The sequence below is a fragment of the Sphaerulina musiva genome (genome assembly GCF_000320565.1).
Source record: "Sphaerulina musiva SO2202 unplaced genomic scaffold SEPMUscaffold_2, whole genome shotgun sequence".
Classification (NCBI taxonomy): Eukaryota; Fungi; Ascomycota; class Dothideomycetes; order Mycosphaerellales; family Mycosphaerellaceae; genus Sphaerulina; species Sphaerulina musiva.
Genome location: NW_016017384.1, coordinates 2578708 through 2603715, shown reverse-complemented (window position 1 = coordinate 2603715; position 25008 = coordinate 2578708). Strand labels below are relative to the sequence as shown.

The 25008-nt window shown below is 51.3% G+C and overlaps 8 protein-coding genes across 8 annotated transcripts; 4 read left to right on the top strand and 4 right to left on the bottom strand.

Annotated features, from left to right (window-relative positions):
• Positions 1–1090: 1090 nt before the first annotated feature.
• On the top strand, positions 1091–3097 carry SEPMUDRAFT_80915 (uncharacterized protein; the record flags this gene model as incomplete). Its single annotated transcript, XM_016910260.1, has 2 exons — positions 1091–2671; positions 2807–3097. 2 exons carry the CDS (start codon positions 1091–1093, stop codon positions 2918–2920), a joined length of 1695 nt encoding a protein of 564 aa, XP_016763916.1. The 3' UTR covers positions 2921–3097.
• Positions 3090–4964, bottom strand: SEPMUDRAFT_147587 (uncharacterized protein). Its single transcript, XM_016904396.1, has one exon. It carries the CDS (start codon positions 4784–4786, stop codon positions 4016–4018), a length of 771 nt encoding a protein of 256 aa, XP_016763915.1. The 5' UTR covers positions 4787–4964; the 3' UTR covers positions 3090–4015.
• A 1353-nt stretch (positions 4965–6317) lies between these two features.
• Positions 6318–10235, bottom strand: SEPMUDRAFT_147586 (uncharacterized protein). Its single transcript, XM_016904395.1, has 2 exons — positions 9507–10235; positions 6318–9240 (listed from the first exon to the last, which is right to left on the bottom strand). Exon 2 carries the CDS (start codon positions 8738–8740, stop codon positions 6623–6625), a length of 2118 nt encoding a protein of 705 aa, XP_016763914.1. The 5' UTR covers positions 8741–9240; positions 9507–10235; the 3' UTR covers positions 6318–6622.
• A 3436-nt stretch (positions 10236–13671) lies between these two features.
• Positions 13672–16471, bottom strand: SEPMUDRAFT_147585 (uncharacterized protein). Its single transcript, XM_016904394.1, has 4 exons — positions 16437–16471; positions 16297–16355; positions 14711–16227; positions 13672–14649 (listed from the first exon to the last, which is right to left on the bottom strand). The coding sequence occupies exons 1-4, from the start codon at positions 16456–16458 to the stop codon at positions 13890–13892; spliced, it is 2358 nt and encodes a 785-aa protein (XP_016763913.1). The 5' UTR covers positions 16459–16471; the 3' UTR covers positions 13672–13889.
• Positions 16472–16652: 181 nt separating this feature from the next.
• Positions 16653–18075, bottom strand: SEPMUDRAFT_147584 (translation initiation factor eIF4e). Its single transcript, XM_016904393.1, has one exon. It carries the CDS (start codon positions 17809–17811, stop codon positions 16963–16965), a length of 849 nt encoding a protein of 282 aa, XP_016763912.1. The 5' UTR covers positions 17812–18075; the 3' UTR covers positions 16653–16962.
• A 213-nt stretch (positions 18076–18288) lies between these two features.
• SEPMUDRAFT_147583 (hydroxymethylbilane synthase) lies at positions 18289–19848 on the top strand. The gene has a single exon (XM_016904392.1). It carries the CDS (start codon positions 18491–18493, stop codon positions 19691–19693), a length of 1203 nt encoding a protein of 400 aa, XP_016763911.1. The 5' UTR covers positions 18289–18490; the 3' UTR covers positions 19694–19848.
• Positions 19849–19937: 89 nt separating this feature from the next.
• SEPMUDRAFT_161901 (uncharacterized protein) lies at positions 19938–20862 on the top strand. The gene is made up of 2 exons (XM_016907965.1): positions 19938–20657; positions 20751–20862. The coding sequence occupies exon 1, from the start codon at positions 20090–20092 to the stop codon at positions 20393–20395; it is 306 nt and encodes a 101-aa protein (XP_016763910.1). The 5' UTR covers positions 19938–20089; the 3' UTR covers positions 20396–20657; positions 20751–20862.
• Positions 20863–24496: 3634 nt separating this feature from the next.
• Positions 24497–24989, top strand: SEPMUDRAFT_147581 (uncharacterized protein). The gene has a single exon (XM_016904391.1). The coding sequence runs from the start codon at positions 24536–24538 to the stop codon at positions 24800–24802; it is 267 nt and encodes an 88-aa protein (XP_016763909.1). The 5' UTR covers positions 24497–24535; the 3' UTR covers positions 24803–24989.
• The last annotated feature ends 19 nt before the right edge of the window (positions 24990–25008 follow it).

The window sequence follows — 25008 nt, the reverse complement described above, 5'->3', positions numbered from 1 at the left end:
CTATCCTCCGCAAGGAATCTGTCGACTTTTGGGATCAGGTTAGGAAGGGTACGCGTTTGAAATGCCTCCGGAATGGACCATGACAGGTCTTGTGTTGCGGCCACCGGGCGAGTAGGGAGACTTATTGCTTGGAATAATCACTGTCAATATGAACACTGACTTTTGGGGACTAAGCGGCTATGGATTAGACCTCATGCTATTCAGCAATTTCTTTTGATTTGAATCAATAACGCGCTCGTTACTCCATCGCGATTCCTGAAGCAGCTTCAACGGAACCGGCCAACACGCATCATCATTTGGACGATGTGTCCGCCCTTGCCCCTCGTCCTCGGAATACCCTCTCAGCGAAGTCCCACACTCATATTCCGTTTCTACGCATCAATCGAGATACTACTTTCTTCCTACTGAGTTCGTGTTGAATCGTGCGTCAAACACGTTGCATACCTGTAGCTTACTTGCAACGATGAACCTGTCTCGACCGACACACAGAGGCAACTCTTGCACAAGGCTTGGATACTGAATGACATAGCTGCTTCAGCATGCACGTCGAGGCATGGCTGGATTGTGTACCCGTACTTCCTTGGTGGACCTGTCCGAAAACAAATCGAACACTCCTCCACCTAACCTCGTAGCATGCACAAGGACTAAGGACTGATTTGACATTTGTCCTCAGTTTTATGCTCAGCTCTTAGCCCACTACATATATGGAGATGATTCCATGAGAAACTTAATGTTTTCGACGAAGACGGTCTTCTCTCGATGCTTCAGGTATACGATGCGTGTGACACTGCGATGATGATGCTCCAGAGTATCGTTCAACGCTGGAGCTGAGGACTTTTTGCGTGTATCTTCTGCAGTGAGTGCTCGACAGATAGTGACTGACCAATATCAAGAAGATGTTGACGTGAAGTCGTAGTCCTACATGTATCGGAGAAACACTACTAAAGGTACACCTCCATGCCAAGATGAATTGACGTCATCGTCGACCCTGTAAGATGCTTAGGTAAACATGTTCCTGCATACAAGTAGTACCACATGTACGGATATGATGTAGCCAGAGTGACGGTCAAGCTCCGCCATATGCCATACCATGGATATTCTCCGCCAAATCGTAGCGTCTCCACGAGCGCGCCACGACGAAGCGGGCCTCGATTTGTGCTATGTCACGGACTACATCGTCGCGACATCCGGTCCCTCGGGCACATATCCCCAACTCGCCTATCGCAACCCCCTCAAAGACCTCGTCAAATTCCTCGACTCCAAACACAGAGACAACTGGGCCATCTGGGAGTTCCGCGCAGAGGGGACGGGCTATCCGGATGAAGAAGTCTATGGCCGAATACGACATTATCCATGGCCGGACCACCATCCGCCGCCTTTTGCCCTTGTGCCGCTGATCATGGGCAGCATGAAGCAGTGGCTGAAGGGAAACGACAAGAGAGTAGCCGTGGTGCATTGTAAAGCGGGAAAGGGACGGAGCGGGACCATCTCCTGCTCGTACTTGATCAGTGAGGAGGGCTGGACGAGAGAGGATGCCATGAAGACCTTCACCGATCGAAGAATGCGACCGGGCTTCGGCGTGGGTATCAGCATACCCAGTCAGGTGCGGACGTTGACCTATGTCGAGCGCTGGACCCAGACGGGCAAGAAGCCGTACCTCGATCGGCCTACCGAGATTGTGGAGCTGCACGTCTGGGGCTTGAGAGATGGCGTGAAGATTGCTGTGGAAGGTTATGTGGATGAGGGCAAGGTAATCAAGAGCTTTCACACCTTCCGCAAAGAGGAGAGAACAATGGTCCGAGGTGCAATTCGGAAGGACACAGGGTTCGCAGATGTGGCCTTGGAGCTGATGGGCAAGAAGAAGGCCGAAGACGCTGCAGACACTGCGAAACAGATCAAAGACGCCGAAAATGCAGAACAGGTCGTCGAGGAGAGCGGATCAGACCAAGTTGATCAAACGGGTGGTGATGTGGTGTTCAAGCCGAGTGAGAGGATCGTCTTGCCAAGCTCAGACATCAACCTGGACTTTGAGAGAAGGAATAAGAGCAAGTACGGTGGCTTCACCATGGTCACTTCAGTGGCTCACGTGTGGTTCAACACGTTCTTTGAAGGTAATGGACCTGAACAGGACGGCAAACCGGATGATAGCGGTGTCTTTACCATCGACTTTGACGCTATGGATGGCATCAAAGGCTCATCACGAAAGGGTACCAAGTGCTTTGATAAGATCCAAGTCGTCTGGAAGGCCGTCAATGTCGAGGGCAAGCCTGCAGTAACAGTCACAGAGCCGTCGGAGTCTACAGACAACATTCCGCAAGCACGACCCGCAAACTGGCAGGGTGGCACAGATGAGCTCTCGAATGACTTTGAGAAGAACCTAGGCCTGCGAAAAGCGGATGCAGACAGCGCAGACGTCAGTCGCGCTAGCAGTATCAAGACTGGTACCACTAGCGACGAGAACAACGTCAAAAATGAGCTCGATACTGTGCAAAGTGTCGGACCTGATGGAAAGGCGTTGAACACCAACACCACTACCGCTGCAGATGTCAGCAAGTCCATGGACAGCGGCACGACCAACAAAAGAACCGCGCCGACGCAAGACAGCGTACGTAACGAGACAACCGGGGCATCATTCAACACCAATACCAGAACAGCACCCACACAAAACAGTGTCCGTGACGAGATCACATCTTCTACAGACGGAACATCAGATCAGAAACCTCTCTGGGTCAATCAAAGACCCGACGGCCACGGGACAGGCCCGGTCAGTTCTCCCACTACTGTCTCGAATGGAGAGCAAAGACAGATATCCACAGCTGATCTGCCGGGAGGCAAGTCGGAGGAGGAGCTTGGTAAGCATAGCGAACATGCTCCGGGCCACCTTTCGTTGAACAAGAACTCGCAACCTAGCAGCTCTTGAGATTTGAATACGCTATCGAAGCACTGTTTTTTTATTCATTATATGAATGTTAGCGTGGCGTTGCAAGGCGGGACAAAAAGGAAATATGATCATCGATGTACCAGGCAAAGATCCTATGGTACGACGTTTCAGACATGAAGATTGACGATACAAGTAGTTGTTGTGCATGCAATAATCAATGCAAATTTGAAGATTTCAATGTCGGAAGTCTCACTGGACTCCTCCATGCACATACCGCTAGGTACCTAAGGCACGTGAGAAATCCTTTCAGAAACTGATGACAGAAACACAGTCCCTCCCTGCTCTCTCTCTCTCTCTCTCTCCTCCCAGTACCTAGCAAAGTGACGGCAGCATTCTTGACAGCAGACGGCTGCACTTCGTACATGCCCAGTAGAGTGAGGTGTAAATGAGAGTTCATATGATCTGCAGGCCAAAGCAAAGTCCTGATGCAGGAAGCCCCCCACCTGCTCATGGAGTAGAACTAGTGGAAACCAGATAAGAAAGTACATATTTTTTTCTTTCTTTTTTCATTCTTTCGCGTTTGCCTCATCAGCCAAAATATACTTAAGTTTCTCTCTGCAACGTGTGGTCAAGCATGTTCAGATATTCTTACAGCCCTTATGCCCGACGGTGTAGTATACAGGATTCAGGTCGCCCCTATACCTCCTGGGCGAGATGAGGATCCTTGGAGACCGATCAGCGCGCGAGCTTTGGGATTCAACAGAGGTTTAGTTTCCGGCACATGCTCGAGTCATTTGCATTCTCCTATGGATTTTCCCTTCGTAAGACCGTCGCTACCTAGACTCGTGCGCCACAACGAGTACGCTTCTCCGTCCAGACTTGACCGAACTTGCGCATGAGTTGCAGCGGCCATGACGTACCCCAGAAGCTCGAATTCCTCTGCTTTGCGAGGCTGCGGTTTACAAGCTGCGTGGGAGTCGGACTGAATTCTTGTCTTCAGACTCACAGAAGAGCTTCCCCATGCCTAGGCGGAATCGCGTGTCGTGAGAAGCGTTTGCCATGGCTCTGTCAGAGGAGCATTACAGCATTCGCAGTATGAGATGATATTGTAGCAATGTTTCAAGCTCATCCTCATCAGCCCGCGTCGGGAGTGTCCATGACTTCCACCTTGATGTCTTGCGCATGATCTTTGCGACCATGGAGCAAGGCTGAAACCGTCATGTTTGGTGACAGTATTTGCGATTCGTCCCGAGTAGGGGCCGCAGCTCTACTCGGTAATCGTATACCCTCAGACATCCTCTCGTGCTTGATCGGTTTCTGCTCCAGCACTCCCAAGTCCAAGTTCATCTCGATGTGCTGTTTGCTCTCGTCCACTTGCTCCATGTTGAGCTTTGCGCTCTCTTCAGCCAGCTCGCTATTCGCCTGGCGCAGCTTTGGGAGGAAGGCATGTAGTCTGCTCTCCAGCTCCTTTGCATAGGCCATAACGACGTCGGGATCGATCTGTGGCTTGCCCATTTCGACGGCGATTCTGTTGGGCCGAGGAAGGGATGTGACGCGCACCGGCTCCAGCTCCTCGTCGTCCTCCTCATATTCGGCATCGGCTTCGTCGTCCATGGTCGAGCTGTCTTCGCTGGTGGAGTCGTCGCTGGCGGTGCTCGAGGCTCGTTCGGTGCCTTCTTCTGGCTCAGTGTTGGTGGTTGGGCCATCGACCGAGCTGACACTACTCGCGACAGTCACGTCAGAGGCAGCACCGTCGCTGAAGAGCGTGGAAGCCATGGACGCTTCACTACTGTTGTTGGAGAGCTTGGGGGGCGGTGACAACTTTTTGTTGCGCTTCGCGGCGGTCTGGGTGCTACAGATGGGAAGCAGCAGGTCGGCGTCGTTGCAAGATCGCTTGGTGGACATGCTGAGTGCGCCGGTGAAGAGGAATTGTAGTAGTGCTACAGTACCTAATAGTACAGTAGGGTGGGTAGAGGTAGTATGTGGGGAGAGAAAAAGGAAGGGAGCCTCTGCCTGGGCAGCAGATCAAAGAGGGCTTGCCTTATAGCGCATCGTCTCGAAGTAGGTAAGTAGGAAGAGGCGGAGGTGGAAGTGGAGGTGGAGGGAGGAGCAGGCAAAGGCAAGGGAGGGAAGGCAAGGCAAGGCAGCACACCCGATCATGTTTGTTCCCGGGCCGAAGGGCGTCAGCCGCGAATATTCATCATTATTTTTCTATATTTTCTAGAACAAGGACTTCATCCCGATCACGATGCCACCCTGCCTACCTCCTACGCTCCCTCCCTACTACCTTACTGTGCCCCCGCCTCCCAACTCCTCGACAGGCGAGCCAGCAGAGAAGAAGAGCACACCCTCGCCGCCGGCAGCCAACCGAAATCGTTCTCGGCGCCGCAGGCCGCAGCAGACATGTGATGTGTTACGTGTAGCTGGAGAAGAGGAAGTATTGATATGGTGTACTAGCGGCCACCATCGACGATGAATTCTCGTCTAGATCTTCTTCCTCTTCTTGCTCTTCTTCTTCCTCTTCTCCCTTTTCTCCTCCTCCTTCCCCTTCCCCTTCTTCTTCTTCTTCCCCTCCTCCTTATTCTGGTTCTAGTTCTGGTTCTGATGATATACACAAAATCAACCCTGCCTCCCGAGCAGACACATGTCTCATAGCAGAAAAGTCCCTACCTGACCTTATCAATCCAAATCACCGCATGTCGAGAAATAGAATACTGCAAGCCGCCATTCAGTAGGTAGTATTCCCGTACAACCACCGCCGGAAATATCGAATATCGACTAGTCGTAAAGGTAACCTACACTACACTACAGTACTACCTCCCGCCTACATGTAGTACGGCGCATACTCCGTAGAAACTAAAAAAGAACCCTTGCACGAAACGTCAAAAAACACAGCGGCGACGCATGCAGCTGAGTCAGAGGCGCACACGCCCCCAAAGCCCCATGGGCCATCCGCCATCGGGATGATCCAGATAATAGATTGAATTGATCACATTTACAGGTATTCAGAGAAAAAGAAAAGAAAAAACTCCTGCCCTTGCCTTTTTTTGCCCTTGCCCTGACAAAAAAAACGCCTCCCCCTCCTCCCTTCCTTTTCAGCCCTCGCGTGAGTCGCTCCCGTTCTGCTGTACCACTACCACTACCACCACCATCACCATCACCACCACGACGCAGGTCTGCAGGAACCAGAAGAGATATTAGTGTTAGATAGTGATACATGCGGATTCACTCGCGTTTGATCCTTGCCCTTGTATATGGATACTCGTGAGACTACCCGCCTGCCTACCTACCTATAGGTACCTTACCGATGTACCTAAATTACTGATACTCATTCATCATCGACGATTTGGGCAAAATGATAAGAAAATAAGAGAGTATCCACATCAACATGCAGATGAAGAGTTACAGGTTAGAACTTAGGAGGTAGATAGGATAGCGTAAGATATTATTCATGTTTAAAATAATAAAATAGCAACGATGATAGAGATGGAATAAGAGAAAAAAAAACATGATATTGATTCCCCCCTCCTTTGTCGGGAAATGCATGCAAAATGCTGGCTCGGAATCTCCCATTTATCCGACTCGACGATAATCTGATATGAAGGGAAAGAAGAAAAGAATTCTCCCAAAAATGACATGCTTCAACGCTGCAAAAATTTTCTAATAGCCCCTGCGAGAAAAACAAAATCGCCCAATAAATCGCGTCTTTTCTCCCTGTGAGACAAAGACGCACAATGACAGCTACAGCATCCGACGTCTCGGCAAGGCTAGCGGCATTTGTGTTGCCAATGGATTCCAGCCCCTGCCCAGGTCCACCGATCGATTGATACGCCCACCAGGCGTCAGAGGCACATTCACGCGCCCAGGGCGGGAGTCGTCCTCGCCGCTGCTGTCATCGTCATCGTATGCGTCGCCCAGACGAGCAAAGTAATCGGCAAGTCCGGAAGTGGGACTGGCGATGCTGTCGTACTGCGGCGGCGGCGTGATCAGAGGTGGTGGAGGTTCTTCTTCCGAGAAGGGAGGCGGATTGAACGAGGGCGCTCGCAGCAAGTGAATGGGACGATCAATCGTTTGCGGTCGCCCGATGTGCGCATCGCGCGCGTGGACCGTCGGCGGTCTCGTCAGACCGGGAGACATGGAATCTAACGAGTTTCGAAGCGAAAACTGCTGTGTATTGAGTGCATGGAGCGCAAGGTTGGGCGGCGAGTTCCTTCGCTGCGCTGCGCCAGGACAGCCGCACTCGGTCAGCGTGGTGCTCAGCGGCCCCGATTCCGGAGAAGTATATGCCGGGAGGGAAGTGTTCTGCTGCGTGGCGCGACACGAGAGGATATGGAAGGGAGAATCGATGGAAATCTCAAAGTGTCTCCGCTTCGTGGGATCATTCACATCGGGCTTGGACAAGCGCATGACGATCTTGATCCAGTGATGCACCTGGATGTTCTGGTAGGTGGTGTCAAAGTGTAATCGCTGCGTCCGATCTCGCTCCTTCATCGTGTGACAACTCGGCAATTGCACGTTGAACTCCATCTCGGTCGGCCCAATCGCCGCATCAGTGTCGAGGTTTCCGAGCAGGTTGGTGTTGTCGATTGGGGTCACGTCTTCGCCACGTGCCGCTGCCGCTCGTTGGTTGTGCGGGATGCCGCCTCCCGATGTCACGCGCATGGTGCTGCCTGGAAAGGTGCTTGTGGGCGCGCTATCAGCACGCTTCTCGAACAGTTGTACTTTGCGCGTGGGCTCCATGCGGTGAACGCGCTTATTGGAGCAAAAGTACTCTATGTTCTCGGTCACGAGAACTTTGATGCGATGACATTGCACCTTCGCCAGCGGCGTCAGCTTGAACGCGATGGGGACCTGCGTGCCCAATGGAAAGCTCTTTCCCGAAATGACAATATCATAATGTAGCTGATCTTCCCAATTCCGGCTGATGGCGATGGGCTCGACACATTCCAGAGAGCCTTCAGCGGGAGCTCGGATGATTGTGACTTCCTTGTTGCCGACCAGGTTGGATCGAAACGCCCCAGCACGTTCAATGACCGCCTCTAGTTCGTACTTCACCGTCCCCAGCTCGACGTCGATGGTCTCGGGCAGCCGGCTGTCGATGGGCATCTCAAAGTTGTAGACATAGTCACCTGGGAGGAACGTCCGGTATCCTTTGGTTGCGACGGTAGGGCCACCAGGAGTCTCCCCTTTGCCAAAACTTCGCGACTGATTCACGGAAAGTGCCAGTTTCTTGGCCTCGCGCGAGTTCAACGTCAGCGAGGAATGGTTTTCGGCAGAACGTCCCAGAGGATCCAATCGCGTGACTGTCGAGGCAGTGTCCTTGAACAGCTGTACATGGTCCGCGTTCGTGCCTTTTTCCGCATTCTCAAATTGAGCATTGAAGAAGGGCCACGTATGCGACATGATGGTGTCTCGCTCTTCAAACTCGACCTTCTTGGGCGGAATGCCCTCGGGCCATTTCGTGATCGCAGTGCCTTTGAACTTGAGAGTGATGCCTTTGATCTTGGCACTTTTAGACACGCGCAAATGAAGACCACCTCTGAGCATCGCAGTGTTGCCCGGCTGGTTATCGGAGTTCTCGAAGCCTTGCAAGAACAGCACGGGCTCTGCCAGATGGATGCCCACAGCCACACCATTACCCGATGCAATGGGCTTTTCGTCATCGAGGTTGAGGTTCGGAATGACGGTATTGCCAATGTTGGTCGACCGCACTCGAGGCGAGGATGTGGAATCGTGGCCGCTGCTGGAGAAAGACTGTAACGAGGGCGTCGAGCCATTCTGTGCCGAGCTACTCATCCGAGACCGCTGCAGATGAGCATTGACGGGACCGCCTATCGAATGTCGGAAATTGCTTCGCATGGCAGACGTCGGCAAGACGGTACCTGCGCCACTCTCTGCTGGTTGTGTGCCTGGGACTCCTTCTGCCGGACGAGCCGCACCCGTGAGGCTCCCAAGTGCTTCGCCCGTTCCCACACCAGCCTCGCTCGACTGCTGGCTGTTGGAGCGGTTCGCAGGCGACCACGAGCGCCTCTTCCACGAGTTATCCTTCTTCTGTTCTGACTGAGTGGTGCTCGCTGGCGTAGTCGAGATGACAGATTTGAGAAATCGCCTGGCGTTCTCCCGTGTGGACGCCAGCTTGAGGTTGATGGACTCCCGCTTGAGAGGAGTGGTGTCTTGTGCGAGGATCGGGGTGCGAACATGTAAACCGTCCCTGTCTCTCTTCGGATCGATCAGCTTTATGCAGACTCGTCCTGGGCCTACTCGTCGAGGTCGATATACCCGCTGGGGCTTGCTCGATTCGTTGTGATGTTTAGCAGGGTCGTAGTAGAGAAGGCCGTATGTCGATGAGCGGTAAGATGCTGCCATTGTGAACCTCGAGGTCAGTACAATGTGTTCCGGACAACAGGTACCAACGCAGTAATGGCAAGAAAATGCGTGCTCTGCGTCAGCAACTAATCATGAGCATGCCAACCGGGCATGTGCTGCAGCATATCAAGGCGCGCTCCATAGCCATCCATGCGACAGTGGTCTTCTACAACCAAGGCGAGCTTTTTGCTCGGTCACACGGTGCGTCATGGGTCTGCGGACGCAAAGGAGCCGGACAGGGAGGTTTCGTGTTACTTACGATATTAGGGATGGTTGCTTCAATAATGCGATCGGCCACACAAAAACGATCGGAGTCCGGGAGGTGGTATGTACAGTAGAACTATACAAAGGTTCGTGCAGTTTCAAAATGAGTTTCCAGCATGGAGGTAGTAGGTTCGCTTCACAAGTAGCTTTGTGCCAACTGGGGGGCAATGCGAAGCAGGCCTGTCGGAAGAAATGAAGCCTGATGTGTATATCTGAGAAAGGCCTGCACGTCAGACATGCGAGTCCGTGGTGGACAACAGAGTAGGTACTGTAATGAATAATGTCCTGTTTTGAGAGTGATGAGATCAGGCGGGTGTCTCAAGGGAGACGTGCTAGGCACACCCTTGCAAGACCCAAGTGCATATATCGAAACAGGCGCGGATTTCATCCGAAGCCTCGTTGAAGCCTGACAGCACACGCAGGTGAGGCGGTAGCAGCACAAGAGGTGCCAAACAGCCCGGTCGGCGCGAAGCTCCAGCAGCGCTCTCCCAATCCTGGGATGGGGCAGCCCGGGTACTAGAGTACTTGTCCTGCGCTGTGGCGCCGTTTCCGCGGGAGCAAATCGGTATGAGGTGTGCTTGATGCCAGAGTGTCCTTGGGTGAGCGTGCGTGGGTGGCGTCCTCCGGGGGGGTGGTGGTGGTGGGCGTGAAGGTGATAGCAGTGGGAGGTGAGGTGTCAGCGACGGAAGGTTGCTTTGGTTTCATCCAACTCCGCGAGCGCGAGATGGCGGCTGACATGAAGGGCCATTATGATGATGATGATGATGATTAGAGCATTGCGTGGTGGTGAGTGGCAGTCTAGAACGATGCGTCATCTGGAAAGAATCGGCAGCGCTATTTCTGAGCCAATACCGGCCGGCATCTGCGGATCTTCACGTCTTGGGTGAGATGCTTCATGCTAGGAGGTACTCTACTACTCAGTGGTGCTTTGGTGGTGGTGCCTCACTGCAGTGCTGCTGCACCTCACCATCGCTCACATGCACGAACGGCCCTCGCGCGCCGAGCAGCACCTACCTAGGTAACTAATAGGTACATTATCTATCGCACGAATGTAATTCACTTACATCCGCGGCTACAAACATCGGACGCGGATTCACCTCCCTCTTACCTCCTAGCTACTCTTCGTCTTCCGCCTCGCCGTTCGTGCATCCGTGAGGGGCCAGCCGGCCAGGCGCAGATGCCTACCTACCTACTTACCTACCTGACAACAGGCTGACAGCGACACTCTGACTCTGACCACTCAGCCTGACCCTCGAGGGATCCTGCACTACTGTACCCAGAATGTCGTGATGTGCGACAAGGATTCCCTCCCCTCTCTCTCCCTCTCCCTCTCATCACACTCTCACGGGATCCCTTGAGACTGTGCTTGGCGAACTAGCAGCACAAGACTTCTTGGAGCACCAGTCAACCAGCAGCGCCTCACTCGCCGCGAATACTGCAAGAATGCAAACGAATGCTGGAGGTCCAGTATGGCTATGGTCGGATGCAGCAGTAGCAGACTGCCACATATGTACGACGGGGTCAATCATCGACGCTTGGGGACTCGGCCATGACAAACGGGCGGGCAAAGCGGCACCTCATGCTGTCTGCCATTTGTGCTGTGTGCCTGTGGCCATGTGCCTGTCCTGTCTTGTGCTGTGCTACAACGAATTTGCCTTTGACAAGCTTTCCTGCTCCCCCACAGATGTACATGCTCGCTCAACCAGGAGTCGTACCTTAGTGAATCTCTGGGCCCCCGAAGCGCCGCTCCCTTCTAAAACGGCGCGACGACAAATAATTCTCATGCTTCCCAGTACCTTGGACCCCCAGCCGCTACGGTGCCGCCCATACTGAGAGGGTGAATCACTACGCGCGTCTCAAAATATTGTTCACTGAGCATGCATGTGCAGCACAGTACAAGGTATGTACACAACTCGCCAAGAAACGGCGCTGACGTCCTCCGAAGGATATAAGGTTACCGCCATGCCATGGGAGGTGAGAGCATCTCCCGCACCGCTCTCTCGGGTACGAGGCACATCCTTCAGGAATCGGGTGACAGGTTGCAGGCTTCATCAGCCCTCCCTCAGGCACTCGGCACTCGGACTGCGACTGCGACTGCGACTTGGATAAGAGAGGGGACGGACCATTATTCGCTGTCCGTATTCTCACCAAGCCCAATCCTCCCATCTCGCTATCTACATGAATATTTATTAGTGCCGACCTACTTACCTAAGGTAGTAATAGGTCACAGAACAATTTCTCCTTGTATGATTTAGGTACTCGTAGGCTTTGAGCCCAATCTACTGTAGTTAAGAGTTGACGCCCCCAAGAACAGGCACGCACGCCCTACCTTTGAGGATCTCCATCCATACCTGGTGTACCTACCTACCGGGATGAGCAGCGATTCTGCACGCCCACTTTATCTAGCGAGCAAGCTGGAAGCCAGGATAACCAAGACCCAGGTTGTGTTATTGTCTGTGGAGCGTCATCCCGACTAGATTGGGGGGTTGACAACCATTATCAGGTATCGATAGATTAGGCTCATCACAGCCGACATAACACATTCGTGTGTGGCGCCCATAATATTGGGCACACTCCGTATTGGGGTATTTACATGTATGTAGTTCCTTTGTTCTGTCGCAGCCCTCTTCATTACAGCACCGCGTGTGCAACGCTACCCAAGGTAGGTATCTATGTATAGCCAGCCCTACTATATTAAGTTCCAGGAAATAAACTGGAACAACGTCTCGTCTCATTTCACAGACTCACACACCCGAGACCTGGACAGGACAGGAGAGGAGGAGGAGGAGGAGAGGGAGGAGGAGGTAGGTGCGCGCGCATACGGGGAGGTACCGTAACCGTCGGGTACGTACCTGTAAACACCTGGTCTGTCTCGAAGGGTGTTCGATTCAAGGTACCTGGATGATAGAGTTGTCCACCCGACTCTTTGAAGACGTAGGAGGTACGCACGTACGGCATCAAAAAGCTTGAAGCTTGATGAAGAAGAAGAAAAACAAAAACAAAAACAACGTTGATGACGTGACGTTTGGGACAGGATACAGGCTTTTTGCTCTCATACTGTACATGCCTGACATGATGTATGTACCTCGAGACGAGAAGTTTGTTTGTTTTTTGTTTTTGTTTTTGTGTACCTTGCCGGGTAAGGTACCCTCCACAATCCAAATATGGTTGTTGTTGGCAGACAATTCAGGTACCTGTACCTCACTTACTTTCAAGTACCTTGAAAACTTGAAATGTATTCCATCAAGCTTCAAGAATTGCATCCATAGAAGCAACAACCCGATTCAGCGAAGTTCGATCTCTTCAGATGTTCACCATCATCATCATCATCATCATCATCGGATACCTGCATCTTTCATCCTCGGCCATCTAGACCGTATCACACATATCGTATCGTATCGTATCGCATAGGTAGAGAAACCCACAAATCAAGGAATTCCAGGCTAACAGGCCTCTCGCTCGCCCTTTGATTCCATCTACACGTAACTCGCTAGCTAACCTACACCTACCTACCTTACCTACCTAGATCTGTCTCTATACGGCGTTGCCTTTCCAAGGTCAGGTACCTACCTGTCCTATACTGGCGCCTAATGCTACCTTTTGCCATTTATACCTTACCCGTAATCTAGGCAGACAGATGGACAGGCAAGGCAAGGCAACTCTCTTTTCGGGAATTGCAAAACGTCGTGTCGTACCTAATGTAAAAATATCATAAATCGTAAATCAGACCTGCCTACCCTACATACCTTAGACTCCCAACTAAAGAAAACGATAAGTGACAGAGGCAGGCACTTACCTTCAAGGTACATGTATGTAATCTCGATAGAAATATCTTGTCACAGATGTCAGGTGTAATTGTTAGAGATACCACGCGATGTTTCCATACATAGTAGCTCTACGTTTTTAATAATAAATCAAAACAAACAAACCCAAAAAAAGAAATAAACAAAGAGTCAGTGAAATAAAAGTGTGTCCCGGGTGACGGGAATTGGGGCGGTCATCAATCAATCAATCCCGTCTCTAAAACAACATCCCACGCGACAGGTCCCAGATCGGGCGGAAGTTTGGATATGTGTGGCAGATTTCAACATTTATGGTGAAACACAGTTTAACACACACACACACACACAAGTGACAACACCAGATCGCACGATGGGAGCCGGGAATTACTCTTTCTTGGCTGCTCACCCCATCTAGATAAGGTATTGTATCCGCTTTTTTTCGGATTTCCGATGCCTTCGATCGCTTCCATCGACTGCATCGTAACATCTGTCGTCTCTCATTCCAATACCCGATAGGCCCGCTAGTATGCAACAATCGCTTGAACGCAGTAATAGAAATTGGAAATAATTGCAGATCCATTCACAAGGCACTTCGCTCACATCTTGGTCCTGGCTCGTGACTTCGTACGGCCGCCTGCTGCTGCTGCAGCGCCTGTGCAAAGAGACCTCTTCATGTCCTCGCTATCCTTCAGAGTGCCCATGCTGGAGACTGTTTTCCCACTGCCCTCGCCGTATTCCAGCTGCGTACCAGGTGGTGCAACCGGTTCACGCGACGGCGCGAATCCATCCGCTTCGCACCCCTCTTCCATGATTGCAGGAGAACCAGACATTGACTTCTGTTGCGCTGTTAGATGCGTCATGGATGTACCGCTCAGATTTCGCCCCAGAGTTCGCTGCTTGCGCCTTGGACGCTCGGTCGTAGCGTCCTGGCCAGAACCATCGCGACGACGGACCAGAGCGCAGAGGTCTGAAGCCAGCTTCTGCGCCTCCTTTGCGGGACTCCTACTGCGCTGTGGCGACTGTGGTGATGAATGAGACTCAGCGTTGTCGAGTGTCTGACTGTCCTTAGTAGGACCGTCAATCTGACGAGAGCCTTGCGAGGCATTGGAACATAGCTCACGCAGAGGATCTGATGCTTGTGCAGTCGTCTTGTCCCGCGAATCGCGATTCGACACTGCGGGCGTTGCCTCGTCATCGTCACCGTCATCCTCATCCTCGAGCACGAATGGACATGGAGGTGGTCTCGACTTTGCAGGTGCGGTGTGTCCAGTTGCCGCTGGCTTCAGCATCAAGGAAGGAGTCTGCTGACGTCTGCGCGTTTTGGATAGGCGCTTGGGATGCACAACTTCTTCACCCCTGCGAGCCACGTCAGCTCGGGCCATATTGACTAAGCGGCAAAGTCCACAAGTAAGCTTACCTGTTGACTGCACTTCCTATACCTCGTGCGGAAGCTCGATCGCTGGCTGCCGGAGTGTTCGCAGACTGAGTAGTGAATTGGCTGAAGTCATACCGAGACAAGTCGACGCTATAGAGCTCTGTTGGAAGCTTACTCCGCGACTTCAAAGACTCCCATAGCCACTCTGGGCGTACGACAGGAATTTTATACTTTGACGCATAGTAGGCCTTTTCTTTTTTCATGGTGACGGAGGCGCAGACCAGTACAGAAGTCGACGGGGTCAGCTGCTCCTCATAAGTTCCTCCCATTAGATTGATGGTTTCGGCAGACATACGAAGGTCCACGCTGTTGAAACCAGTAGACGAGATGACAAGACCAGCAAAGTCGGCAATCCGCTTGTCTTGCAGTGGCTGGCTGAGCGAGTCTTGGTCTGGATGGATCTGCTGCTTGAAGTGGAGGCATCGTTCCACCCACCACTCTGTTACGAGCATCGTCCCAGGCGACACGATGGGCAGCTCAGTGGGCTGGGCATGGGGCATGAGGAGACATCGCGACCGAAAGAATGGCTGCTCAGAGGCATGTTCCAGGTCCGAGGGAGTGCTGACCACTGTAGCGCCATTTGCCGCCAGAACCAGGCGCAGCTTTTGCGTCTTTGTTGCATCGAAGCCGTGGATGAGGACAAAGTGCCCAGAGAATAGCCCTTGAGATTCCTTGGGATCGTGTCGCTCCATGAGTTCGGTGGTATCGGAGTGTCGCACACTCATTCTAGGTCCATTGCTGTCTCGTAGTGATTGGCTTTCACTGTTGGAGTCGGTCCACGCATCGACCACAGTGTTGTCCACTTGAATCTCATGTTGAGATATGCTCTGCCACAAATCCTGACTCTGTTCGCTGAGTCGCATACTGGCGCTTTTGCGCAGCTTCTTGCGTGTTGACTCCCCTGTCGGCCTAGCACCTTGGCTGTCCTCCCTTGCTCTCTTCCCCAGACTCGTCGTCTTTGGCACTATCCGGAATGCGCCAACACCTTGCTCTTCTCGGGGTATTTCACAGGCGTAGTAGCTCTCGTCGACTGCCATGCCCCTCATCAAGCTGTCTTCGTACCACTTCAAGCTGACCACAGTGATGCCCCACTGCTTCGCATGCGTATATTTGGCTCCTTCGGGCTTCGCAGCTATCAGATGCGTGACGTGTCTGGTAAGATCCGCGCTCCACTTGGCACCCTGCTCTTGACACGTCCGCTGCATCTCGGTCCTCTGCGTCGTATCGTTGAAGCCTGTGAGGCACATTTCGAGTCCCGCGAATGTCTTGACCTTGCACTCCGCCTCATACTTCTGTACATCTACCTCACCACCTTGGATCCATGCTTCGCGTAGTCGAGGAATGAAATCGGGCGTCAGGACCTTGATGTCCGGGCGTTCTTTGGCGACGTATCGATATTTGGGCGTAGTAATGCTGCCCACCAGGAGATGCGTCACATCCGCTGTGAGGTCTAACAAGTGGATCGCTCCCATGTGAGTGGCCATGTCCGCGATATGAGTCTGTCTCGACAGGTCAGCGTGAGGACCAGCGGCAGAGTATTGGTTCCGCGTGCTTGTCGTAGTACGTACTCGGACATCTTGAGCCAAGGAAGTGCAACACAGCACTACACCTTGGAGTGGCAATTGGTCTGCGTTGTCATCCATGTCAGCAAGTGTGTTGAATGTCGTAGCAAGAAAGACAAGTGAATGGTGTGTTGCAGTGGTTATACCTGAATCTGGAAGAGCCGCCATTGCTGGCAAACCGCACGTAGGTCGGTGTTGTAGAGACGCGTCGTCACACGCGACTTGAAGTTCCTATGCGAAAAACTTACGTAATCACCAACCGCCACCGAGGTGGATGACTCGGGATGAACATGATGCAACACACAGCGGACAGGCTGATAATCCAAAAGAGGTCCCTGATGCAATACGGTTGATACATGTGTGCTACCTGTATCTTCGATTCTCGCATTTGCATGATGAACTGACACTGACACTGCTGAACTAGGCTTCCTGCTTGACGATTCTGCGATATATGTCTGCAACAGACACATCACCCTCGTCACTCGTTGTCAGCGGGCCTATGTAGGACGCTGCTATGCTAGGAGGCAGCCACCGTCTCTATACATGCCTTCATTCAGCCCGCCTGATGAGATGAGCTGCACTCGAGAGCTACCAGGAGCTTCTGCGATCGATAGACCCGTTCATATCATAGCGAACGTCCAATAACGGAGTTCCCACCATCAAGTGACTGCCTCACTGCCCCTGAGCGATCGCATTGATCGACTGTATACCAGTTGTGCTCACAGAACTTGCATGCGATGCATTGTTCCCACTGGACGCCGATTTTTTCTCCTCCGTTTGAGCAAATCCTGCATGTTCATTGTGCCTCTTGTAGTAGTAACTCCCATCCTTTGGCTTCAGTTCCGGACTGAGACCATGGACTACTGTCTGAACAATGCTGTCCACGCCGGTCTGGTGCTCTGCATCGCGATTCCATATCTGGATCAACATGCTGTTGAATCTCACGCTCAAACTGACGCCACAAATATCGTCTCGAAAACTGGCTTTGTCTAGTTGGTCCGCCTGGACTGCCTCTTGCAGTTGCTCTCCAATCGCCATCATGCATATCTCTTGCCAGAACTGCGCCGCAACAGCTTTCGGCACGCGGAATGTCCAACTCCCTCCTTTGGCGTTCCGAGGGTCTTCCCATACGGGTTTCACGCCTCGGTGGAAGAGATGTATGCTGTCTCGGAGCGCTAGTCGAGTGATGTCGAAGTTGTTGAGTACAGACCAGAACTGTTTAACGTCTGTTATCGATGCGAGTGGTTCGAGGCGTTCTTCGTACTTGCTTGCATCCTCTGCCGGCGGCTTGGAGTCAGTCACCGATCGCTCTTGTCGGTCGTGCCAGAAATCCCAGCCGTGTACTAGCGCTGGGGGTGGTGCTTCTCCTGGTTGTCTGCTCTCTCTGTTGGTGCTGCGATTCAGACGAGCGCGCAAGAAATTGGCCATCTCTGCTCCACGCGCTGGCGAGCTATTTGCAGCCTGTTCTTCCGCATCAATCCCTGGGAGGCCAGACATCCGAAGGCGCGTTGGGGCCGCCATCTTGTTGGTGCGTGACAGGTTGAAAATGGGTGGACAGGTGGTATGGATACAGTCAGGGTCCCGCCAGGAAGGAAGATGTGAGAGGATAGGTAGGTATGGAATGGCAGAGGGCTGAGATGGTCGTTGTCAGCTGAACAAAGGGGTGTGGACACAGATATGGAAGCAGGCTCGTTGTCTTCACAGACAAAGGGCTACCTCCTGGATTATATGAAAGTGTAGATCTACCTCCTATGTGATATCAGAGTGGAACAGGAGATGTGGCTATACCTTGCACGAGCGCTATTCATGTCGAAAAGCGGTTTCAGAAGTATTCTCGCGCGGGTGCGCGCGTGAAGCTCATCCCAGGGGGGGCCGATGTTCCTGCAGACGGGAGTGGGAGAGCCAGACGAGGGGCACACATTGACGCAATACCAGGTAAAAATGTTCAGGTTCCGCGAGAACTCGAGCCTTTCGACAGGTTTGCACCTTGCACCCAGAGAAATACTGCACCGTTCGTTGAAGGAGCATCACACATGCCGAGGCCGCCTCAGAAAGTTAATTGACTGGACGTTGGGAGCGAGCGGAGGGTGATAACGACATTGCAGGTAGTAGGTACATGCCTAAACATCAGAATCTGAGCTCGTAGTTCATACGCACACACACCTACACCTACCCAACACGCCCGTACACACACCTCCCAATGGCCACAGAAGCGACGAACACGACGGTCACGGCACCTCCTGCCGATGACAACTCGCACATTGTCATCCGAGCGAGACAAGAGACGGCAAACACGCAGACCTTCCACGTCGGTACGCGGCGGTCCATATTGGCACGGAAACAAGCAGATGAAGTGGTCAAGGCATTGCGGGAGGCATGGCCGGAGCACCACTTCGAGATCCACGCCATGAGCACCACGGGCGACAACAATCAGAAGACTGCCCTGCACAAGTTCAACGAGAAGGCCCTGTGGACGCAAGAGCTCGAAGTCTTGCTCGAGGACGGGTCACTCGACCTCATTGTGCACAGCCTGAAGGACATGCCCACGCAATTACCTGTGGGCCTGAGTCTCGGGTGCGTGACCAAGCGTGAGGATGCACGCGATGCCCTTGTCTTGAAACCCACCCTTGTGGACAAGGTCAAGTCGTTGAAAGATCTGCCAGAAGGCGCAGTAGTCGGCACGTCGAGTCTGAGGAGAACGGCGCAGCTCAAGCGCTTCTATCCTCAGCTACAGTTCCAAGATGTCAGAGGAAACATCGGAACGCGATTGGCGAAGCTGGACGATCCGAGCTCAGATTATTCAGCTATATGCATTGCCGTAGCTGGCCTCGAGCGCTTAGGTCTGAGCCACCGCATTGGCAGTTACTTGTCAAAAGACAATGGCGGCATGCTTCACGCTGTTGGTCAGGGTGCGCTCGGGATCGAGATTCGCTCCGACGACACGCGCACAGCAGAGTTGCTTTCCCGCATTGGCGACGACCAATCGTGGAGGCAAGCTCTCGTGGAACGAGCGCTCATGCGTACATTGGAAGGGGGATGCTCTGTTCCCATCGGAGTTGAGACGGAGTGGGTCTCCAAGAGTCGGATGCATGATCAGCACGCGGGTGTTGGTATCAAGCCCGCTGAGACCTATGATAAGGCAAGCGGCGCAGCCACCAACATTGGAGGCACGAAAGCGCTAGAGGACGAGCTGAGCGACGAGCTCGTGATGCGCGCAATTGTCGTCAGTCTTGATGGCCAGGAAGCTGCCGAGATCGAGACCCGTCGCAGAGTCCTTACGCACGAGCAAGCCAACGAGTTTGGCTTTGATGTTGCAAAGATGCTGGTCGAGAAGGGGGCCGACAAGATTCTGGCACAGGTACAGCTCAATCGCGGTATCATCAAAGACCAAGGCGGCGCATAAAAGGACAAGGAGCCTCTCTTCTACAGCTTCCATCGCCGTATGCATAGAGTACAGCACTAAATATCACGACTACGGCAGGATAATTCCATGGCCAGAAGTATAATGGTCTGCGAATGTGCTTGTCATGACCCTCATACTCTCATTGTACTGATGCCTCCTCTCTCTCTCTCTCTCTCTCTCTCTCTCTCAACTTGGATCCGCCGTGAACGCTGTGATTGTCGGCCCAGCATAGCTCATTGCCTTGCTCATGGATCTCTTGCGAGTAGTCGCCCGACAACATCGGAACAGGTTACACCTGACCTGCTCTAGTGATACCGACTCCAGGTCCTCTTCCTCGGAGCGTGTTCGCACTCATGGGCGACCTGAGGACCAATAGGATCATCCCCATCATTCTCCATGCGATATTCCCTGGCGAGAGTGCATCTAGGCTCTAGCCGACTCCAGCCTCGAGGCTCGAGCCACGAGAGATGCTTGACATACCCAAAGGACGCAATGTTGGCTCAATTCGTTATCGCAGCTCCTCGGGATAGAAAGAAAGGCCGATTGCAAGACAGCAAGTTATTACTATATTGTTCTCAACTGGAGCCTATAACACAGGGCACAATCAACACTGTAACAGCACTGATGACAATTCGTAAACCAGGTCTATTGGCTGTCGCTGCCCGTGCTAGCTACGGATGCGAGACAGAACCAGTGGTATAGGGCGATCGGAGGGCTACATCAGAAGTCTGTATTATCGCGCGTTGATCGAACGTGCCCCGGTGTGGACAGCATGCTCCATTTGACACCCACCCGTACAGACTATCCCCAGGCCCATGCTGGTCTAGCTTTGCTGTGACACCGGGCATCATACAACCTGAACTTTAACTCGATCCAGGACCGATGCCAGTAAGTAGTGTCATCCTTCGGAAAATTGACAGCGATGCGGCAGGGCCGCGCGTCTGATTCGGGATCATAGCACAAGGTATGTACTTACCGAAGAGGACAGCAAAGAAATGTCACTGCTGCCAGTCTGCTGGAACTGATCAGACCACTCGAATGCTGACTGACACTTTATCGCCCATTGATGACCGGCTCTCTGTCAATCTGTAGAGCAAATAGGATACCGTTGAGTGAGCAGTCCAAACGATTGCTAGGTGCCTAAGGTAGGTAGCCAATTGATATCATTTTCTCTCAGCTTCAGCCAGTAAGTATGAGGAGGATGAGGAGCATGAAGCTCACCGCCAAAAGACGCGTGCCTACCTATATACCTACCGCAGAAATCCATTCTGAGAGGCGGCGGAGTCAGACATAGGTATTAGTCAAAAACGATTGTTTCCATGTGTGATGCAAGTGCAATCATCCACTCAAAAGATACTTGCAGACTTGCAACACTACATCATGTGCGATGAACTATGTAATAACTCCTCACCATGCTGTGTATGTGTGTGTGGCAGCTGGGGGCATGTTGGACAGCCCTGCTACATCGTTGCTTAATCGTCCAGGGTAGGTAGGTACCAGTATGTAGCATGTGCCCGATACATGTACTGTACCCGCCATCGGTTTCATCACTACTGTACCTACTCGCAACCGCCGACTGCTGTGATACATACATACCTAGGTAAGTACTGTGAATCAATGCAGGAGTACGAAAAATGACGGGCACAGTCAGAGCTCATGTCTACCTATCGATCGAAAAATCCTTGATCCTTTATGTGACACTGCCAACATATAATCCCCGCGGAACTTGAGTTGCAAGAAAGAAAAAGCAAGCGAGAAAGAGAGAAGAGAGTCGGAGAGTTTTCAAGCTGTATACTAAAACTGGGCTGATGGGAGGAGACCAGAGGCTTGGCCACAACCACGTCCATATCTATATCAGATCGGCATAGACATACATGTACGATGTACCTTTATGGGCAATGCTGATATCCTAGCTAGCCTGGAAACGGGGGTTTTTGTTTGAACCCATTCCCAACATGTATACTGGTATCAGTCGGTATGTATGTATACTGTACTGTACTGATTGCACTCTCACTCACTCACTCACTCACTCTTTATTACCCCTGAACCTGGTCTAGTCCTACTGCACTATACGGTCATGTATGTACTTTCCCATGTCGTCGGGTACTGTATGTTTCTACCTTAGACGAGAAATTTCTCGCGGCGCATGCACGCAACGTACGCCCTACGACATGTGTTCGGGACCGAGATAGAGGCAAAGGCTACTAGGTAACTAACTAACTAACGTACCTAGTAGGTATGCAATAACTAGTAGGTATGCAATAATTATGTAGGAGGTACTGTCTAGTACAGATTTTCGCATTTCTTGCTCCGCGGGGCAACATATACATTAGATTAGGTACCTGTAGTCTTTAGACCGCGGTCTAGAATTGATGATGATTGATGATGGTTGATGATGATTGGTGATGATGAGGCCAAGATTTTTTACAAACAAAAAAGACACTTGCCTACGGAGGTACTGTACCGTAGGGATGTAGCATATAGGATTTCTTGGGGGATGGAATTGGGTTGGGTTGTATCTCTGTACTGTAATTGTAAATGTACGTACCGTATACCTACGTACACGATGGGGAGTGAGTGACCTTCTACATTACCAAGCATACTGTAGCAAGGCAAGGAGAGAGAGAGAGAGGGAGAGAGAGAAGAGACAGGGGAAGGGGAGGCTGGCGCTCGAGCATTCGGCGATGTCTCCGGACCAACCTTTTCCGACAGGGCGTGTGTGCATGGGCATGGGGGAGGGTCTTTTCTTGGTATGCACCAGTCTGTTCGCCTTTGGGACGGATGCATCCGTCGGTTTCTCACATCCACGCACGTTGCACGCACGGCGTGTTAGGGTTGCTTGCTTGTTGTTTGTTCATCAGACTCTCCCTGTTTTTTTGTGTGTGTGTTTATCCATGCCTTGCAGACGGACGTACTGTATCACTAGGTATCGGCTGCTGGTTCTTGTCTATTATCCAACTGCCCCTTTCCATCTGTTGTTGATGTTGTTGTTGAACATAAAATAGACGGTCTTATCGATCTAGAACTAAAAAGACGGTGGATGAATGAATGTAGGTATGCATGAATGTAATCGATAGATAGACAAACAAGATACATGGACCTATCTATTTGGCGAATGGGCTGATTACCTCCTAGTCGCTCCAACCAACCAACCAACCCCCTAGGAACATATAAAGAATACACCCGCGTCTTTGCAAGGATCGGCAAGGGAAGCAAACCTCCCGAGGAGACTAGCAAACTCTTTCTCTCTCTCGCACAAGTTGATGAGCTGTGTGTGAGACTTGTCGACAATCGAGGTCGGCTGAAGTTCCAAAGAACGTCGTCGCTGATGACGGTTTTTTCTTAGTTTGATAGGCGATCGGCTGCATCTACGGCATGTTTTGCGGATTCCTGCTTACAGTTAGTTACTCTATATGTAGCTAGCGTACGATGTTGGACCGGGTATAGGCAGTCGAGCTTGAAATCATTTAATGTTATGTAGCAATCTATAAATAGATTGTATTTTTCGATATAAGCTATTGAAGCTGTTATATAGAGTACTCTTATCCTAATATATATATTTAAATAAGCTATTTGAATAGTATATATATTGTTAAGCGGCTAGGCGTATTCCTTTTTATATAGGGCGTTAGGGTAGAGCCGAGAGCCGGGCGGCCCGGGAGGGCTATACTACTCCCGGCGGGTAGCTATATAGGGTGCTTTTCTTCTTTTTCGTAACGGAGGACAGGATAGAGATAATTAGGACGTAGACGTACGGATACCTACTCTACTATAATTAATGTCGTTACCCTATAGTGCGTTTTGTCTTCTAATATTACCTTTCCTACTACCTATAGGCATTCCCGCGTCCTTCCGGACCTCTACCTATCCTATCCCTTTTACTACGGAGCTACGCTACGACCTACTATAAGCCGGGCCTATCCGATCGTCTACCCGAGGACGGTAGTAGGAGAGAGGGCTTTACGGTGATAATATATATATATATATATAGATACTACTATATTTAAATAGCAAGTTACTAACTAGATAAATAGGAATTCTTAATTATATAGATATATTTTATATAGCAACCTCCGGATTCTAGAATAAAGTATAGCTAGCTCTAAAGTAAAGTAAAGGTAGCTAATCTAGGCTCTATAGAGTATAGTTAGGAGTACGCAAATTAAGCTATCTTAATATAAACTTTAAGTTTGTTAAGGATACGCAAATAGTAGCTAAGGTATAAGGTTATAGCTATTATAACGCTATCTACTACTATCGCTTTACAAAGAATTAGAGTAGGCTCGATCTATTCTAACTATAGATGTTTAGGCCTTCTTTACTATTCTAATCTACTAAATATATAAGAAATAGTATCTATAGTCTAGAATTGCTTAAAAGTAATTTATATCTTCTTTATCTAGAAATCTAGCTAGTGTATATAGTTGGATACTATCTAGTATACAGTATCAGTATATCCGATAGCGCTATTATAAGCGCAAGAGTAGTATATATACTGTGTACATACTTTTTGACTATATCCATCGCGTCCGGACTAGCCGGTTCACCCTAGTAGGCACTTGCATAACCCATTCCTATGTATCATCTTCGGAACAAACCCCGGAACAAAGAGGCGCATGTTGCAGCCGAAGGCTCACTTGCATGTTCAGGTAGCTGCTGAGCGACTACTACTTTGTATCGCACATGCGTGGAAAGATGGAAAAAAAATGAAGAGCAATCAGACAGACTCCCATGAATCCAAGAATGATAATGTTTGCAAAATTGGTTTGAGACCAAGCCCTTGGGGTTTTGCTGCAGCAGCAGCAGCAGCAGCAGCAGCAGCAACAGCGGCACATTATTGTCATGATTATGATCATGGTCTATATCAGGATGTCCCAAGAAACGAACATGGCTGACCCCAAACGTGCAGAAGACAGACAGGCCTTCAACGTGTGCACTGCTGCATGCGAGCGGGTCCCCCAAGAAGCACCACTTACTCTCTTGTCAGCCCGCTTCGGGTCTACCTCCTACGAGGATACGAGAACAACCCATTGGCGAATGGCGAATGGCGATGGATGGTGGGTGGTGGTGGTAGTGGTGGTGGTGGTGTTGGAAAATCATTGTCGATGACATAGCTGCAGAAACATCCCTCACTACACTACTGGAGTAGTTCACCAACGGACACGAACGAAGGAACAAAAGTACAGGGGATAATTACCCTCTCCCTGTCAGCAGCAGTGCCTATTTTGTCTCTCTCTCTCGATCTCTCCCTCCCTCCCTCACTCCCTCCCTCCCTCACTCGCTCCCTTCCTCCCTCCCTCCCTCCCTCACCGTCA

Coding starts and splice junctions, on each gene's coding strand:
- SEPMUDRAFT_147586 (XM_016904395.1), bottom strand. CDS start 8,740: ATGCGAAGCAATTTCCGACATTCGATAGGCGGTCCCGTCAATGCTCAT.
- SEPMUDRAFT_147581 (XM_016904391.1), top strand. CDS start 24,536: ATGATTATGATCATGGTCTATATCAGGATGTCCCAAGAAACGAACATG.
- SEPMUDRAFT_147587 (XM_016904396.1), bottom strand. CDS start 4,786: ATGTCCACCAAGCGATCTTGCAACGACGCCGACCTGCTGCTTCCCATC.
- SEPMUDRAFT_147583 (XM_016904392.1), top strand. CDS start 18,491: ATGGCCACAGAAGCGACGAACACGACGGTCACGGCACCTCCTGCCGAT.
- SEPMUDRAFT_147585 (XM_016904394.1), bottom strand. CDS start 16,458: ATGGCGGCTCTTCCAGATTCAG. Junction 16,356..16,436: donor GGCGGCTCTTCCAGATTCAG/GTATAACCACTG, acceptor ATGACAACGCAG/ACCAATTGCCACTCCAAGGT. Junction 14,650..14,710: donor ATAGGAAGTGCAGTCAACAG/GTAAGCTTACTT, acceptor CGTGGCTCGCAG/GGGTGAAGAAGTTGTGCATC.
- SEPMUDRAFT_147584 (XM_016904393.1), bottom strand. CDS start 17,811: ATGGCGGCCCCAACGCGCCTTCGGATGTCTGGCCTCCCAGGGATTGAT.
- SEPMUDRAFT_161901 (XM_016907965.1), top strand. CDS start 20,090: ATGCGATATTCCCTGGCGAGAGTGCATCTAGGCTCTAGCCGACTCCAG.